General features: G+C 38.8%; 1 protein-coding gene across 1 annotated transcript; it reads left to right on the top strand.

Moving 5' to 3' along the window:
• The first annotated feature begins 241 nt into the window (after positions 1–241).
• Positions 242–16,454, top strand: EEF1E1 (eukaryotic translation elongation factor 1 epsilon 1). Its single transcript, XM_036870079.1, has 4 exons — positions 242–427; positions 4,118–4,318; positions 10,363–10,458; positions 15,719–16,454. The coding sequence occupies exons 1-4, from the start codon at positions 341–343 to the stop codon at positions 15,857–15,859; spliced, it is 525 nt and encodes a 174-aa protein (XP_036725974.1). The 5' UTR covers positions 242–340; the 3' UTR covers positions 15,860–16,454.
• The last annotated feature ends 2,287 nt before the right edge of the window (positions 16,455–18,741 follow it).

Genomic DNA, 18,741 nt, shown 5'->3' with positions numbered 1-18,741 from the left:
CATTAAAACTAGTAACGGCTGAATGGGCTATACAAATTACTTGACACTATCTAACATACCCAGTATTCTTTGATAATCTTTAAATTCAGAATTCTACTGCTACCCCTGAGCTGGAGCGCTGAGGTTTGCTAGCTCCTTCTCCACCTGTCACCCCACCACTCCGACCCGCCTTCGGCCCCGCCCCTCACTTAGCCCCGCCTCTGCGCACAGGCGCACCTTCCGCGCCCCCCTCCGTTCAGCCAGTAGCCGGTGACGTTTGTGAGAGTAGGACGTCCCTCTCAGCCAATGCAGGAGACCCTTGCTGACCCGGTCCCTCCCCTGCCGAGAGCTCGGCCGGAAGATGGCGGCGGCCGCTGAGTTGACGCTGCTGGAGAAGTGTCTGGGGCTGAGTAAAGGGAACAAGTACAGCGCTCAGGGCGAGCGCCAGGTGAGAAGCTGAGGCAGCGCGGAGGGGGAGAGGTGGACGGGAGCGCGGCCTGCTGAGCCGGGGTGGGACCGGGCCGGCGGGCGGAGGCGGCGGATCGAGGGTACTGCGCCTCTCCTCCTCACAACGTGTCTGCGCCGCCGGGTCTCCTCCTGCGGCCCCGGCTCCCGGAGGGAGGAGGGGGCACCTGCTCCTCTCGGGCTTGGCCTGAACTTTTCCTCCTGCGAAATTGTCATCATCATCCCATTCTGGGAAAGCAAGGCGGTCCTCAGAGAGCCCTCGGGTAGACCCAGCTGGAGGCCCCGCGTGTGCGTTCAGTGACAGCATTTGCTGTAACAGTACCTTTCATTCAGAATTACGCAGCGACTGCGGAGAGCAAACGGGGTGCCGAGTACACCGTGCTAGGCCGGGGGATACGGAGGTGGTCGAGGCGGACATGCCCCTCCCCTCAGGAAGCTTGATTTTTAGCTGGGTGGACAAACGTTGCAGCTGTGTTAGTTACAGTACTGAAAAGTGCTGCATTGCAGCGTAGACGTATGAGAGATCACGTAGTGGGTCCTGGCGCAATCTGGGAGATTCTGTTTTTCTGAGGCCTTGTGAGGTCAAGTTCAGTGTGCAGCGTGCAGAGATCGAGGGGGGAAGTTCCGCGGTTGGAGATTGCCTGGTGGGGCGTAAGGACTCAGATTTCTGAGGGCTTTGAAGGACGTTTGTGTTTTATTAGGTGGGTGGTTGCGGTGGAGGAATCAATGTATCAGAGGAAAATGTAGGAAGACAAGTTTGGATTATATACGTTTTTTTGCCCCTTTGAGATTTTTTTCTAGATGATACTTGGTTTTTGTTGTGACTTTTTCTGTTCTTCATTTGGTCCATGTTAAAATCTTGTCTCCAGAGCAGTCGTATTGTAGTTTTTACACGTAAGTTAGATCGAAGTCTGGAAAGGATAACATGACTTGCCTGAGACCAGCCCACTGATTGGTGCAGAGTAGGCATTGGAGCCGAGTGCCCAGCTTGTGCTTTTGCCTCTGTACTCCTGCTGATTCCTCCCCTTCTGCCCCTACTCCCTGGTTTGGTTTCTGTTTTTTAGGGAACGTTACCAAACATGAGTCTTGCCTTCAGGGAGCTTATGATCCAGTATGAGAAATAGTCATTGACAGTTCATGTTAATCAGAACAGAAGAGCTGCTAAATGGAGGAAAGCGTTGTTGAGGAATGTGGAAGAGAAAGTTAATTCTGACTCTAAAAATGAGTTTGTAAACTACATGAAAAGCTGGTGTTTAAAGTGTGTAAGACCAGTAAATTACGAAAGATTGGGTAATTGGGGGTAACAAGTAGAGCAATACGATGGATGATGCAATGCAAAGTAAACCCAGAGTTGTAGTTCGAGGCCCAGTTGTGAGGGCTGTGGAGTTCACAGTGTGGTTTCTTATTTTATTTTAATTAAACCAAACCTTTCTTTTTCTTTTGCTTTCTTTTTTTTTTTTTTTTTTAAGCAGAGGACAGCTATTGAAGGTTTTCGTTGATGTGTTTGGGGAAAGGGATGAGGATATATGGTAAGATTTATTCATTTTGGGGGGAAGACAACTGACAGCAATAGCCAGCAATAAGGCATTCGCTGCAATATTATCGATAATAAAAATTTGAAAACAATCCAGGAATCCAGCTCTAGGAGAATGGTTATTAAATTACGTACATCAGCACATTGGAATATATTTATGTAGCCATTGAAAGTGATCACTTTGAAGACCATGGAACCTTAAGATGCATGTGAAGTGGTATGTGTCCCGTGATTGCAGCTGCATGAGGTTTGTCTACTTAGGCCGCGTAAAGGAAAGAGAATGAACTTTCCAGCCAAATGTACTTTACTGAAACCCTGACTCTGCCGTTACAAACCTGGTGACCTTGGTTCTTTATCTGTAAACTGAGGAGGAAATTACTTACCTGTCTTAGAAGATATAATGATTAGATGAGAAAGTAACCGGGAATTTTTTGAGTTCCTGTGATGGGATTGTGGATAATTTATTTTTCCAAATAATTTTCTAGAATTGTCATTTCACCCCCACAGTCAGCAGTTGTGAGTCCTTTTCTTTCCTCTTTCTTTCTCTCTTTTCTCCGTTTCTCCCTCTCCCTCTCTTTTTTTCTCCCTCCCTCCCTCCCTTCCTTCCTGTCTTTCTTTCCTCCCTCCTTCCCTCCCTCCCCTCCTCCCCCCACCCTCTCTCTCTCTCCCCCTCCTTCCTCCCTCCTTCCTCCCTCCCTCCTTCCTTCCTCTCTTCCTTCCTTCCTTCCTTTCTTTCCTCCCTCCCTCCCTCCACCTTTCTCCTCCCTCCCACCTTCCTCCCTTCCTCCTTCCCCTCCTCCCCCTCCCTCCTTTCCTTCCTTCCTTCCTTTCCTCCCTCCCTCCCTTCCCCTTCCCCTTCCTAAAAGCACGTGAATCTCAGTGAGTTACCTGCCATAAAATGCACACAAACACAGTCAAGGAATGGAACATTGGCAGCATACCCAGTGAGTTGCTATTGTTTTCTTTTAATGCGTTTTTTTAAAGGAGGTTATTGGTGATCTTAGAAGTAATGGTTTCATTTGAGGGTGAAGGCAAAAGTCAGAGTTCAAGGAGCTAAGTAATGAATGGAAAGTAGCCGGTGAGGAAGTGGAAAGCTGAGACTACCTCTGGTTGCTTCCTTTAACGTTTAGGAGGTAACCTTTGAATCTGTATCCATAAAATGTTAACCTCCCCGTATACTTCACATGGTCACATTGACCTAGATGTAAGTGTGAAAGGGCCCTGAACAGTGAAAATCGCTATCCGAGTTCAATATACTATTTGAACTGAACAGATGGCTGAAAAGAGTAGCCGTCTTCCAGGGGAGATATTCTCTTTTGGTTTCCTGAGGCCATTTAGATTGTATACTTGTTGTTTATAATTGGTCAGTCTCCCCATTGGTGATACTTTCCATTTTCTTTTAAATTTCTCAAAATGCTTCGCTTAGTTGCGCATCAAGAACATTTAAATTAATTAGCAATTTCTTATAATCTGAGCCTTCGGATTGCTGTTACAGTAGGGGAAACTTAAAAAGTAGGATTGTTTTTCAGGTGATTACCTGAAACCCATACTTTATATGAGACTTTTATAATCAGTGACCTCACTCTAAATGACTCCAGAATTGATGAATATGCAATCCATGGCAAGGAAATCACCATCACTAGTCCACACCTAGTTAATGAGATAACTATTCATATTAGATCACATATCACTTAAACCAGGATAGAACTCATTTGGTGGTTCTAGCTGTATCAACACGAATTCAGTGTTCACTATAACTGTTTCTTACTTTTGTTGTTACAGAAGTTGGGTTTATTTAAGCATGTTCATTCACCTTGCTAAATAAGGTGTGGGTAATCTTGATCAAAATTAATGTGGTATTATTAGGATTTCTGTTTTCTCTTTTTGTACATATGTAGTTATAAATTATACAGAAGCATCATTACTAATTTTTGCAATGTTATTACCAGTTTCATAGCATCAGGCATCTATTATCAGATGTAAATTATGTAACTCTTATTTTCCTGACTCATTTGTAGGTAATTTAATATCTTAAGGGTATTTGAAAAAACAGTTTGGGATTTAGCGATTACTTAGAACTTACAGTCGTGATGGTATTTGTTTTTAAAATTTATCTGAAGAACTTTTTTTCTTTTTAAGATTCCAGTTCTTCAGACGAACAATGGTCCAAGTCTAACGGGATTGACTACCATAGCAGCTCACTTAGTCCAGCAGGCCAACAAGGAATATTTGCTGGGGAGCACCGCGGAGGAAAAAGCAGTGGTTCAACAGTGGTTAGAATACAGGGTAACTCAAGTAGATGGACACTCCAATAAAGACGACATCCGAACTGTTCTGAAGGTATCGCCACGTCTCTTTATAGGCTGAAATGTGTGAACTCTTAATAACAGGGATGTCTCTTCCCTGAGATTCAGTAACTGAAGTTGTTGGCTTTCTTTACTTGTTTCCTTCTGCCTCATGTTAGTTTGTAGCTGTTATTACCTTTGCCTGGAACAGACTCTGCCAGCCCCTCTGCTCAGACCTCAGCTCAGATACCCCTTCCTCAGCTCGTCCTTGGTTACTGTCTCTCAAACAGATGCACTTCCTTGTTCTAAATGCTTTTCTTTCCTAACACAGCACCCTGTGCTTTTCCTTTGCAGCACTAATCATAGTCAATAATAATAGCTTTGTATGATTTTTTTAATGTGATGGCTTGATATTCATTTCCCCCACTCAGCAGTCCTGATTCCCTAAGCAGTAAAGTACCTTCTTAAAGCCAAGGGGGAATCAAAGTTTTGGGGGTTGTAGTTTGTAAAAAACTGTCCACTTGATCTGAGAAAGCCCACATTTCCCGCCTTTGAGACTGATTGTTTTGGGCTTTGTATTTTCTTTCTAAAGAGGTCAAGTTAGAATTAAAGAATCTATTGATATAAAATATAAACCAAATATGGCTCCAGAATCACTAAGAATAAAAAATCTTTATAAATAAAATTATTTTTGTTAATTATATAAAAATAAAGTGTTGTTTTGGGGGTTTTTTTGTTTGTTTTTTTTTTAAGCTTAAAATTTGAAGGAACCTTAGAGATCACCCAGACAACCACATGTCATTGTAAGAATCCCTTCTGTTTCCTAATTTTATTCCAATTATAATATAAATTGGTAATATAAGTTGTACAAGAAGATCTTATGGTACTGAAAGTTTTTCATTTATCATTCTGGGAGAAATGGTTTAAACTGTATTCCTGACAGATACCATCAATAGAACTGGTAGAAAATAAATTTCAGGTCTCTTTCCTTTATAGGTCTGTCCTGATCAACAACTCTTTTTTAATACCCACGAGTGGCAGCGTTCCCAAAGGGAAGCAAGCATGTCTTCCCTCTAAGTGAATGGGAGCTTTCAGGCAAATAAAAAGTAAATATAACTCTCTCTTACAGTTTTCCAAAAGAAAGCATTAGTAGTGAAGTATTTAATTCTGAAATATTTCATTGAAATTGGGTGTATAAGTTCAAAAGTTGTATTCAGAGGTTTGGTATTAGGAGCATAGAAGTATAAAACATTGTGTCTGGGATATGTCAATATTATTATCTGAAGTCTCAACTGGGAGAATCCAGCTGGCGATATGACCATCTTTGAAATGTACAAGGCACTGGATGATTTGGGTTGCCGCCCTTGCTCTGCCACTGTTTGCTCATCTGTCCCTACAGTGATGAGTAGGATACGGTCCTAGGGGCTGATGATACAATGACCCACTAGGCACAGCCCCTGCCCTTACAGAACTCAGACCAGTGGGGGAGACAGATGTATGTGTGATTTGGGGCCAGATGAGAAATGGTTGTTTACTGTTTTACTTTGCTTTTTGCTATTTCGTGATAGCGTTTTTATTTAAGAGGCAGTATCCGTTGTAGAACTTTAAGAAATATAAGTAAGCAAATAAGAGAAATTTCGAACATTTGTAGTCCCACCATCAAGTGAGAACTGTTAATAACACTTATATTTGGTCCTCAGATATTGAATTATTGACTCCCTTTTGTGTTCTTCACGTGCTTTTTCTTTTCTCATATATATATGTGTTGTATTTTTAAAACGGGCCACTCTTGGACACTGTAACTTGTTATTTTTGTTCACTGACAGTATGTTGTTCACTGACAGCATCTTTTCAAGTCCATAAATACTCGCTTATACAGTCTCTGATAACCTGTTAGTACTCCATCATATAGCTGTGCCAAGATTTAGTCTGTCCTCATGTAGTGTTGGATTGTTGCTGAATATTTTCACACGTTCCCATTGGTTTCCTTAGGCAAATCCCTACAAGGGAAATGGTTGGGCCAAAGCTGTATATGTCTTTAAGGCTATGTTGCTCCTCTGCCTTCCAGAAAAGTGTATTGACAGTGGCTTCTTCCACAAAACCCTTGCTGCCCTGGATGTTACCCCTTTTCCTCCTTTACCACCCCAATTTCATAACCAGAACAAACCAAAAAGTGATCTCTTTGTTTACTTCGCACTTTTTTCCTTGACATTGTTAATGCCGTGGCATTTTTTTCATAATGCTTATGAGCATCTTCATTATTTTTAAAAATTTGCTTATACGTATTCTTTGCCTGTTTCTATACTGGGCTATTTCTGTTTTTATTACTCATTTTTTTAAAATGTTGCTACTAAGGATATTGTGAAAGGATTTCATTTACTTGCTAAAGTTCCATTTCAGAGTTAAAACCACAGTGGCTCATAATTAAGGTAATGTGTAATTTCAGAAAGCAGGCATTATGATACACTAACATTTGGATCTAGATGGAGGATATATAGTTGTTTATTATACTGCTTTTTCAATATTATTAGAAGGTTTAATAATAGGTAGTTAAGAGGAAAAAGAAAAATCAGGTGGAACTCTATAGAGGGAAATATTTTTTAAAGTTTGGCAATGGCATCAGAAAGACTTGTTTAAAAAAAATGTAATGAACATCAGACATTAGTTCTGTTCCCTGAATATTTTGAATGTGTGAAATTGTTTTGAATTTCAGAATTCAATTTCTGAAAAATTTCTGAATTTCTGAAAAAATCAGATTTAATTTCTGAAAATTTTGATTTATATCACTAATCAGAAAGATATTACCTAGTCATAGTTTTTGAAACTCCATTTCAAAGTCTTTATAACTAAAGAGTATAACCTTAAAAGAGTCTTTATAGCTAAAATATAGATATGGATTCTATTTTAAGAATATATATACTATACAAAGCAGTGTTGAATTATTGTTTCAGACCTTTTTAAAAATGCTTCTTAACATTAATTGTAGATATATTTATTTTATTCTTATGCTTTATCAAACTTGTTTCATTTGAAGACATTTGAAGAAAAACCATCTCCATTAAGCAGATTACTATAGAATTTAAGTGGTAGCCTGTAATAGACCAGTGTATTTTACCCTCTACCCAATTTTATTTTGATTCTTATGCATTTGCTTCCCTGTTTATGTCCATGTTCCTTTATGTCATCATCTGTACCACCCCTAACAGTCCCATATTCATATACCGTTTTGAAAATTACTGTCTTTAAGTGAAGGCATGGGCAAACTCAAAGAGATCAGATTCAATTCAGCAAACATTTACTGATTACTGAACCACTATGTGCCAAGCATTTGGCATATGATTTGAGAATCAAAACAGACTCCTCTCTCTACAGCTTAAGAAATTTTTCTAGAATGAATGCTATTGACCTCTGGGGCAGTGTTTTATAACTAGTCTTTAGAGGAGCCTGCGAGAATACCTGATATTTATAAATCTTTCTCTGAAGGTGAGATGAATCTTTTGTCTCCTTTCATGTGAATGTAATTTAATGTAAATTCCTGTGCTGTTAAACTACATGTTAATTTCAAACCAAAAATATGTATATAATATATTTTCTTTTGTCTAGATTTTTTCTTTTCTCAGGAAACTAATTGATTTTATTTATGCTGGTCTATCAGACAATACTTCTGATTTAGATTAGGATCCTTTAAATTTTTTATTTAATTTTTTAACATGTACTTAAAATTTTTTTTCCTTCAAAAGTGCCTCTCAGCTGTTTAGGGAGCTCAGTGCTTAACCTTTTAAAAATTGATGGTCATTGTCTGAGGAACAAATGACAGAGAACTTTCTGTAGCTTTAAATGGTGTTTAAAATTGGAGTCTTTAAGGTGTTAGAAAAACTAGATATCCAACTGCAAAAGAATGAAACTGGACTCTTACCTTACACAATATTTAAAAATTAACTCAAAATGGATCAAAGTCCTAAACATAAGACCAAACACTGTAGAACTCTTAGAAGAAAACCTAGGGGGGAGGCTTCATGTCATTTGATTTGGCACCGATTTCTTGTGTATAACACCAAAAGCCCAGGCATCAAAAGTAAAAATAGATAAATTGGCCTTCATCAAAACGTGAGGCTTCTTTGCGTCAATAGACACAATCAACAGAGTGAAAAGGCAACCCATGGAATGGGAGAAAAATATTTGCAAATCATATATCTGGTAATATCCAGTATATATGAAGAACTACAACTCAACAACAACAAAAAACTAAGAACCCAGTTAAAAATGAACAAAGGACTCAGGTAGACATTTCTCCAGAGAAGATATAGGAAGCTAATAAGCATATGAAAAGATGCTCAACATCACTAATCATTAGGGAAATGTAAATCGAAACCACAATGAGATACCACCTCATATCCATTAGGTTGACTACTACCAAAAATAAAAACCAAAATAGCAAGTATTGGTGAGGATGTGCAGAAATTGGAAAACTTGTACACTGTTGGTGGGAATGTAAAATGGTGCAGCTGCTATGAAAAACAGTATGGCGATTCATCAAGAGTTAAAATAAAATTATCATATTTACTGTATGATCCAATAATTCCACTTACGGAAATATACCAAAAGAATTCACACTAGGTCTCAAAGAGATATTTGTACACCCATGTTCATGCCAGTGTTATTCACAGTAGCAGTTAGGTGGAATCAACCCAAGTGTCTGCTGACAGATGAATGGATGAATAAAATGTGGTCTATACATACAGTGGAATGTTATTCAGCCTTAAGGAAATTCTGACACATTTTACAACATGGATGCACCTTGAGGATATCATGCTCAGTGAAATAAGCCAGTCGCAAAAAGACAAATAGTATATGATTCTACTTATATACAACATATAAAATAGTCAAATTCATAGAAACAGAAAGCAGAATGGTGATTGCCAGGGCCTGGGGGATGAAGGAAAGGGGGAGTAGTTTAATAAGTACAGAGCTTTAGTTTTCTGAGATGAAAAAATTCTGAAAATTGATTGCACCACGGTGTGAATACCCTTAACACTTACTGCATTATGCACCTAAAAATGGTTACGGTGGTAAATTAAAATTTGATTAATTTTACTTGTTACATGTATTTACCTCAATTAAAAAGGTAAAAATATATGCATATTAAAACGCAACAATAAGAATTATAATAGTAATTATTAATGACATTAATATAATTAATATTAATTATATATTAATATATAATTAATACGATCAATATTATAATGATATTGATATATTGATTAATATATAATTAATTGATATTAATATTATTGATTATAATTGTTGTAATTAATAATTATAATAATATTATAGTTATTATAATTATAATAAATTATAATTCTCTTAAAACATAGGAATTGTTGGGCTTCCCTGGTGGCGCAGTGGTTAAGAATCCGCCTGCCAATGCAGGGGACACGGGTTCGAGCCCTGGTCCGGGAAGATCCCACATGCCGCAGAGCAACTAAGCCTGTGCACCACAACTACTGATCCCGCGCTCTAGAGCCCATGAGCCACAACTATTGAGCCCGTGTGCCACAGCTAGTGAAGCCGGTGCGCCTAGAGCCCGTGCTCCGCAACAAAAGAAGCAACCGCAATGAGAAGGCCACGCACCACAACTAGAGAAAGCCCGCACGAAGCAATGAAGACCCAACGCAGCCAAAAATAAATAAATAAAATAATTAAATTTTTTAAAAAAATAGGAATTGTTGAGGAGCTTTTTATATTTTAATGGAAAAAATAAATCCAACATGAGCATGATTTACAAAATGCACCCCCCCCAAAAAAAATTGGAGTCTTTGAAATGATCAGAGATGGCACTGTGAATATCATTTTCTAATGTTTTCTTATTTCCTTAAAATAAGGCTAATAATATTTACCTTATTTTAGAAAATGAGTTGATTGTTATGTGATTTATGATTTTGAATGAATTCGAATCTATTATTGTCAAAGATTAAATTTATTAAATTAAATGTCAGAATTGTATTTTCTAATAGCCTTCTAAATGTTTCAAGTCAAATGTATAGTTAACTTTATTATTACTGTTTTTTAAATTAATATTTGTTATTTTTTTTTCCCTAGGATCTTAATTCATATCTTGAAGATAAAGTCTACCTTACAGGATATAACTTCACATTAGCAGATATCCTCTTATACTATGGACTTCATCGCTTTATTGTGAGTATTTGAATAGTTATTGGTGTTTTTGTCTGTGATGTTCAGAATGATTTGCTTTGTCTTGAATTTAAATCAAATTTGAATTTTCAACTTATCACATGAAAGTGAAAGGAATTATTTTTATACAAGGTACCTTATGCAAATATTCCTTCCATGGATCCATCACGCATAGGAGCTTCCTGTTCCTTGACCTGCTTGATTCCTGTTCTTGTTTTTCTTTGGGGCTCCTTCTCTTGCCACCCTTTGTACTCACTTGTCATCCTCACCTGGACCCCACCGTCCCCTTTCTACTCCAGGTCTATGCCTCGATTTCAGTACCGCACCTTCTGTGCCATCTCTTACCCTAGCTCTTAATCTTACTCCCTAGTTCCATCATTATCCGAAGTAACTCAATTCCTTCCCTCTTTCCAAACCTGTACACTTTCTTCCCCATCCAGCCTAGATCCCCTTTGTGTAACTCAAATCCCCAACTCTTGGTCAGTCCAAATCCGTGCCTTCAGTCCTATCTCCCCGCTGAGCTATATAGGAGAAATCACACACAAGCTGTCATTAAGAAGATGAGCATTTCTCCCCTCTAATTAAAAAAATAAAAGATGACAAGGAAGTGTAACTCTTGCAAACCAACGTGTATATTTACCTTCTTCCCTCTCTGGCTTATACAGGTCATGCGATAGGGAAAGGAAATACCCTGAGAAGGAGGGAGCTTGTGTGGAATTTCTTTGCCAGCAGAGTGGACAGGGTCCTAATGCACAGCACTTGTAGCGCTGGCTGCCAAGCTGTTTCACTGTGAGTCTAGGTGCCCACAAGGGCGTATGGTTTTCAAGCAGGTTAGAAGAGTTTCATTCAATGCCACGTGTGAAAACTAGACTTCCAGGGAGTTCCCTGGTGGCCTAGTGGTTAGGATTCCAGGCTTTCACTGCCCTGGCCCGGGTTCAATCCCTGGTCAGGGAACTAAGATCCCATAAGCCACGCAGCTCAGCCAAAAAAAGTGAATAAAATAAAACTTAAAAAAAAACTAGGCTTCTGTTAACAATATTCAATGATCCCTGCCTATTTATATTCCCTATTTTGACATGTATATCCTTTTTATATTTAGTGATTACAGTATTATGATTGAGTATCTCATGCTTATTGTTTTCAAAACAAAACTGAGTGAAATGATACGTAAATCACTGTTCACCGTTCCTTTGGGTTCATAAAATGAGTCCATAACCAAAGCAGCTCTCCCACCCTGGTCCACCTGCAGGCAGATTATATCAGAGAAGTAAACACCTTCTCAAGGAGCGGGCCTCACAGATGAAACCTGTGCTGTGACAGCGTTGCCCTGTGGTGTTAAATGACATTCCTGTTGAGTGAAGTATAAATATACCCAGGTGAGAAAAAAAGTGATTACTAGGTGTTAAGTTCAGGCAGAGTAGACGGGAGGTTCAGATTGGCTTCCTGCTTGTGTTCATCAGACAGTTCTGGTGCTTTGTTTGCCGTGGCAGTGCATTTATTTTTGCCCTCATACGTTCCTTCGTTTACTGGTTCACGTTATTAAATACTTAATATGTAAGTCAGCGCAATCAGCGCAGTATACAAAACAGTAGTCAGGGAACCTTCAAGGCATCAAATAGTCCTGCTGTATTTTGTTTCAGTGTGAGCCCGATTTTAGCGGTGGCTGTGTTACTCTGAGATCTGGTCCATCTTAATTCCCTCTGAGGAATATTACATTGTTCTTCCTTTGTTAAACTGCCAGTTACTGTGGCCGTTTATGATCACCCCAGTGACTCATTGCTTTCTTAAAGTGATTTCTTCAGTAGATAGCAGTCCCTATGAACAGGCTGTTACTCAAGATTATTAAAATCCTTTGTAAAGTTATGTGCTGCTTGACTATAAGATTGTTATCAATGAGATACATTTGTTTCCAAGTTTGGAGCACCAGTGGAGGTGTCATTCTTTTAGAAAGAAAGGAAAAGTAAAAAGAGCTGCAGACAGTCCCAGAACGCCGGCCGTAAAGAATGTCCCAGAGGCAGCATGGTGCCAGTTGGAAAGGTAGCAAACCAACATTTCACCCTGATCTGGAATGGGTCACTCAAAGAGTTTCTCACATGTCTTCATGGAAAATTAGTGACTAAGAATGTTATCTGTTTGGCTTTAAAGTTCAAACTAGTTGTAGAGTGCCAATATAAATAAGAAGGAATGATTAGGTAGAAGAGCCAAGCATCGCTGTAGACTCACTGGCATTCTGACCAGTAAGAAGCAGGAAATGGTAACTAGAACAACCGCATTGTGTTTCCTGTTGTAAAAAAAAGAAGAAGAAAAAAATAGTCAATTAGAAAGAAATGATGGAAAACCAGTTTTAAGTAAAATATTTGATGGGGATCCCATCCCAAAAGTTCTAAAAAAAAATGTAAGTTTGGTGAGGGTAAAATCTTTTTGTTTGTTTGTTTCTCTGTTTACAGTACGTTCAGAAATAGAATGTCTACCAAAAAAGTAGTGGCGGTAACAAAGCGAGGTCAGTCATAATTTTCTCAGACTCAAGGGGCAAGCTCCACAGTTTAAACCAGAAGGTTAAGCATAACCTGATCCTTCTGAAAAAGTGCTGCATTTCTAGCAAAATGTTCTGAGGGAATATGAACAAGTTTACATTCTCTAAAATAGATCATCTAGTTAAAATTATTGGAATAAATTAGGAAATGTTAGAAGAAACTTTAGAAGTTCCTGGAATAACAGTTATTTTGTGCTGTGGGTCTGTTGTAATCCTTACACTAGAGACCGAAACAGTGAAATTTTTAAGTTGGAGAATATCAATTTTGCCATGTGTTGTAGTTTGTTGCTGTTGTTATAATCTTCAGTGATAGGCCTGGTGGCAGCATGTGCTAGTCCGGGTGATACCAAACGCTGTTCTGAAGTGTAAACAGTAAATAGACACCGCCCTTTTTTCCCTGTGTCAAAATCTGAGTGAACAACTTGAACGTAGATCAAACAAGCATCAGTACTTTATTGTTTGGAAATGCTTTCTCGGTGCATTTTAATTCATTCTGAAAAATAACATCTCACAAAACGGCTGAGTAGAGACTTTTTAAAATGAAAGAGTTCTTAAATTAGTCAAATTTGTAAGCAGTCAGATTGGATTCATCATGTATTTCAAAAGCTGACATGAAATCAAGTTGGAGTAATACTTGCTACTTTTTGCTTTAACTGTCAGTAAAGAGGTGTGTTGAAGTTGGTTTTGAATTTTATTTACGTATGTAAATACGTATGTATGTATTTATGTATGAAGGGAGGGAAGGAAGGAGGAAGGAAGGAAGGAAAACTCACCCCCATTTCCTGTTAGAGTTGCAGCTATGTTTACTAGTAGTTGAACTTCTTAAAAATCTTGTATTTTCTTTAGAAGTCAGTGGTGAAGTTCACCTATGGTAAAGATTTAGAAAAAGAACAAAAAGTTAGCTCTTTTACAAAATGTGTTTTACCTTTTGAAATATGGACTGATACTCGGTTTATTCCGCAATGGTTGTTTAAGTGCCTTCTATGTACAGCACACAAGATAGTCAGGAAAAATATAATTCTTTACATGTGAAACCATGAATTCTCTTTTAATAAAAAGTAACTTTTACACTAAAAAAAAGACATTATTGACCAATTTTCTTGACTAATGTGTTAATTTTTTATCTGCTTGCCATGGCCTAACTACGTTATAGGTGAACAGTTACAGTCACACGTTTCTGATGACTGGATGCACCCCTCCACCCCCTTAAACAAGATGAGAATATTTTTGTAATTTGCTGTAGCAGCTTGCTGTGTAGGATTTAGACCAGAAACTTAAATTTTACATAACAGTAGCAGTGAGACCCCCTGCTAGTAAAACTGGTCCAACAGAGATAGACATTTGACACCAAAGATGTTAACAGATCGGATGTTGATACAATTGTATCCTAATGTCATAAAGGAAAAAAGGAAAAAAGGAAGGCAGGATGACTTCTATCACTTTCTCTATTTAGACTGCATTATAGTAAATGTGAAATGAAAATACAAGTTCAATTAAACATTTATTGAGAAAATGCTATATGTCTACCTTTTAATTTTATTGCTAATAATATTTTCTATTCTGTAATAATTATTAGATACCAGAGTGATTTGTCCTTCAGTGTTGTTCACCTGGTGACTTAGCAGAGTGTTTGCCTGTCGGCACAAGTATTTGCTAAATTCTGAACAGCCATAGGGCATCCATCGCTAAAAGCGCCTTCCAACAAGCAATACTGCTAATGGGTTTGAAGTGCGTGAGGGTGACTGAGATTTTTGGTGTGTGTGAACATTCCTTGTCAGTTTTATGGAGACTTGCAATATGTTAAACAAATGAATTAACAACAGGAGAAGGAACTACACTAATCTTACCTGGTCCGTGGCCGTCCTACTGGCTTCTCCTTACCTGACACCTCTTCATGATTCTAATCCAAGATTTGGCTCAAAGAAAAGGCTTCAAGTCACCTACTTTGGGATCTGAGCCCAGTGCAATGACAGGCACCCACTGTTTTGATTGCATCTTTCCCTAACCAAATCTCCGGGCATCCCTGTAGCTTGACAGTAAATTCTGTGAACTGCTACATCCTCTAAAGATCGAGTGCAGCTTTATTGCAAACAGACTTCAGAAGGTCTGTTGTTGATCTGAGACATACACCCCAGAAATAGCCCTTCCTTCTTGTATTAAGCAATAATCCCCTAACATTAAATGAGTCATTGTCTTCTTCAGTAAAATTTTTCCCCAGAGTTTAGTAGAAAGAAACAGTTGTCTACACATACATATACACCAGTCATCTACAAATATATATATATATGTATTTGAGTTTACATTGTATTCCCTTGTTAAGTATGTTAGATGCCAATAAACCTTTCTTATTTTAGGTTTGCGAAAAATATCGGAGAAAGAACCATGTCTTAGTCTCTCAGAAGCTATTCTCTTCCTTTCTTCTATTTTCCTTTACAATAAAGTAAAAAAACAAACTTTAGTCCTCCAGATCCTGTGTTAATGTAAATTTTTCATTTGTTGAAAACTTCAGATTTCGCCCCTAAGCACATCTGGTTTTGAACTGAACATGAAATCATTAAACAAATGGTGGGCTCGTCCAAGTGGCTGAAATGGTTCACTCCTATCTGAATATGTTGGCTTTGAGAACTGTGGGGGTTTTTTTTCCCCAATTTCTATCTCCTACTCAAATGGTATTAATAGTTGCACTTATGTAATGTCTGTGTTGTGTGTGTGTTTTTAATCTCTACTTAGGTTGACCTGACAGTTCAAGAAAAGGAGAAATATCTTAACGTGTCTCGCTGGTTTTGTCACATTCAGCATTATCCAGGCATCAGGCAACATCTGTCTAGTGTTGTCTTCATCAAGAACAGACTATATACTAATTCCCACTAGAAGCCATCTGCGCTGTACAGAAGAGTGATTAAGATATTTTAAATGGAAAGTGTATTCTGGACCAGAGGACTGACATGAATTGATAGGCAGCCATTCTTTATTCATTGAAGTTGGTAGAATTTTTAAAGTATAAACTTGTGTCCCAACATTTTATTTGTTCTTTAGTTGAAATTTTGCAGTTTTTTAATGTAAAACTTCAAGTGCTGTCAAAACTTGAGTTGAGATCAAGGTATCAATTATCTTGTTTTTAGAGATGAAATTTATTTTAATAAAAGTTGCAAATCAGTGGCTTAATCTTAAAAAAAAATAGTCATTCCGATGGTTGACATATTTGGCTATTTATTGACCTCTTTCATCTTATAAATTAATTTTCCCCTTCTGAATATTTATAGTAGTTTGTTTTTTAAGAACTAGGATAAATTGTGCCAAGGAGACAAAAAGGGAAGACAGATGGATTTGTTTTCAAATATTTATGTGAGCCAGTAAACGTGGTTGAAAAAGTCATTTTTTGTTTGTTTCTTTCCTGTAGTCAATATTCATTGAGGTGAAACTACTGCACTGCCCTAGAGGGAAGTGGAATAAAATACATTCCCTCCAATTAATGGTTCTTTTGTTGTCTTTGGGCTCATTGGAATATGCAGTAGCTAAAAAGCAATGGGAAATTCCCACTATCCCACTAATTTTGGACTTGGTAACTACTAGATTTTTCTAAACTAAAAACCAACATAGAAAGGCTGCTGTTGACATTCTGTGTAAAGAACGAAGACTCATACTGTATTAAAACAAACCTATACAGTTTATAACTCTTAGTGGCTGAGTAAATAAATAATGATTGCGAGCTAAAGAGCTTATATTTACAAATAATAGGAAAAATTGTCTTTGAGCACTTCACTGTTAATGCTGTGTAACATTTTGGTGCTGACTCTGAGTCTCAGTAGAGTACAATTCAAAGCTCAAGTGCACAGAGCAGAGACTTGGGAAGTATCCATCCCTTTGGCCCAGTCCTGCTTTGATCACATACTAGCCGAATGCATGACCTAAAGCAAATCAGTTAACCATATTTTCTTAATCTCTAAACATAAAATGTAGAAGTAAAGATAACTCTAAATGTTGAGGGTTTGTGGAGACAAACCATATGTGAAAAAGCCTAACATACAGCCCATGGCTGTCAGTAAAGGTTTCTCTTTGTAAGAGGCCCCCCACTCCTCCTGCTTTTGTTCTTCATGTTACTGAGTCAAGAGATTTAATAGGCCAAGAGTATTGAGTATATTGTAATAGATAAAGATAATTTTTACAGGATTGGATTTCACAATTCATTGCTATTGGGAGCATTTTTAATTTTTACAAAGTAGCCTTTCTATTAGAAACTGTGGACTTGTATTTGCATGTTCAGAGACTAAAGGGCTCAAGTTCCCCTTGGGAGTTAGTACGTGTGCTACAGAGGCAGGCCCAGTCTGACTTCTCACGCATGCCGCTGCCCCAGCTGGGTCTGCTGTAAGGCTTCCACCTTAAATTCCACTGCTGCAAATTACTCCTTCCCCTCACACTTCTCTGGTCTCCCCTGGACCGGGGAGGTAAGCAGGATAGACAGGATAGGCAAGAGATGGGCTAGCCAGTCCTCCCGTCCCAACCATTTCACTCTTTTTCCTTCAGTGTAGGTCAGCTGTGAGGAAGCAGGGGACAGAGGATACCGGATACCTCTTTGCCAAATGTATCCTCTTCCCACTTCCACCTGCTGAGTCTTTTTTTTTTTGGCCGCGCCCCATGGCTTGCTGGATCTTAGTTCCCTGACCAGGGATTGAACCCCGGCCCACGGCGGTGAAAGCGCCGTGTGCTAACCACTGGACCACCAGGGAAGTCCCCCTTGTGAATCTTATATCTGCTAGTCAGTTCTTCATTGCAGAGCATATCATTGCTTCAGTAGGTTATCACCTACTACGTGTCAGGATGATCTTGGAAGATGCAGGGGTGGCAGAAAGAGAAAATCCTGGCTCCCGTAGGCAAAGGTTAGATAAGGTTAGATGTTCTCAGCGTCTAAATGAAAACAATTCATTTCCCCTTAGAAAAGCTGCGGGGCGTCCTGGGTCATTTCCGTCAGGTACTTCTCTACCTGAAATGCCCTTTCTTTCTCACTTGATGACCTCTTCAGTATGTGTCCTGGAAGTCAAGTCCACGCTGACCAACCCACCTCCCCCTGCCTCCCATCTGGCACTGACGTCATTGTGCTATTTTTGATCACTAGTCTCTTCCACCAGATGTTTAATTCCTTGGGAGCAGAGGCTGTCTTTTCGCAGCTGTCCAAACAATAACTGACACGTAACAGTAAATGCTTGATGTGTGTTGAAAGAATCTAGTATTAAGTCCATTTTGAGCTAACCAAGAAAAGTGTAAGTGTGAATTGCAATTAGGTACAGGTGTATAGCAGAAAAACCAAATAACATTAAACTGGGTTGTTTTTTTCTTATGTGAAAGAAGACAGTCCACAGTTGGTATTAGGCATCTAGCTGCTTCTTCATACTGAACAAGTAGTTTTCTTTCTCAAGTTCAACTCATGGTCCAAGATGGCTATTGGCTCTAGACTTCAAGTCCATGATCAAGACCTAAGGAAGGAGGCCAAGAGGAAGGGCAAAAAGACTCCTCTCCCAGCTGAGTCAGTCCACTTGAAGGACCTTTCCGGGAAGCCCTAGTCAGCAAAATCTATTTACATGTCTTTGGCCATCCCAGCTGGGAGAAAGGCCGGAAATGTAGTCCTTTAGCACACACGTTGCCAGCCAGAACCAAACTTGTGCTATGAATGAGGAAGAAGGAAGAGAGGGATACAGCTAGGTAGGCAGCTAGCTATCTCTATCACGGTAAGTAGTGTTTAAATGGGAAAATACTTT

The sequence above is a fragment of the Balaenoptera musculus genome, chromosome 11 (genome assembly GCF_009873245.2).
Source record: "Balaenoptera musculus isolate JJ_BM4_2016_0621 chromosome 11, mBalMus1.pri.v3, whole genome shotgun sequence".
In the NCBI taxonomy this organism is placed as follows: Eukaryota; Metazoa; Chordata; class Mammalia; order Artiodactyla; family Balaenopteridae; genus Balaenoptera; species Balaenoptera musculus.
This window is presented reverse-complemented; position numbering and strand designations above follow the sequence as displayed.

Excerpts from the sequence above, each read along its gene's own strand:
- EEF1E1 (XM_036870079.1), top strand. The coding sequence starts at position 341 with ATGGCGGCGGCCGCTGAGTTGACGCTGCTGGAGAAGTGTCTGGGGCTG. Across the intron at positions 4,319-10,362 it reads ACATCCGAACTGTTCTGAAG|GATCTTAATTCATATCTTGA; the intron begins GTATCGCCACGT and ends TTTTTTCCCTAG. Across the intron at positions 10,459-15,718 it reads ATGGACTTCATCGCTTTATT|GTTGACCTGACAGTTCAAGA; the intron begins GTGAGTATTTGA and ends ATCTCTACTTAG.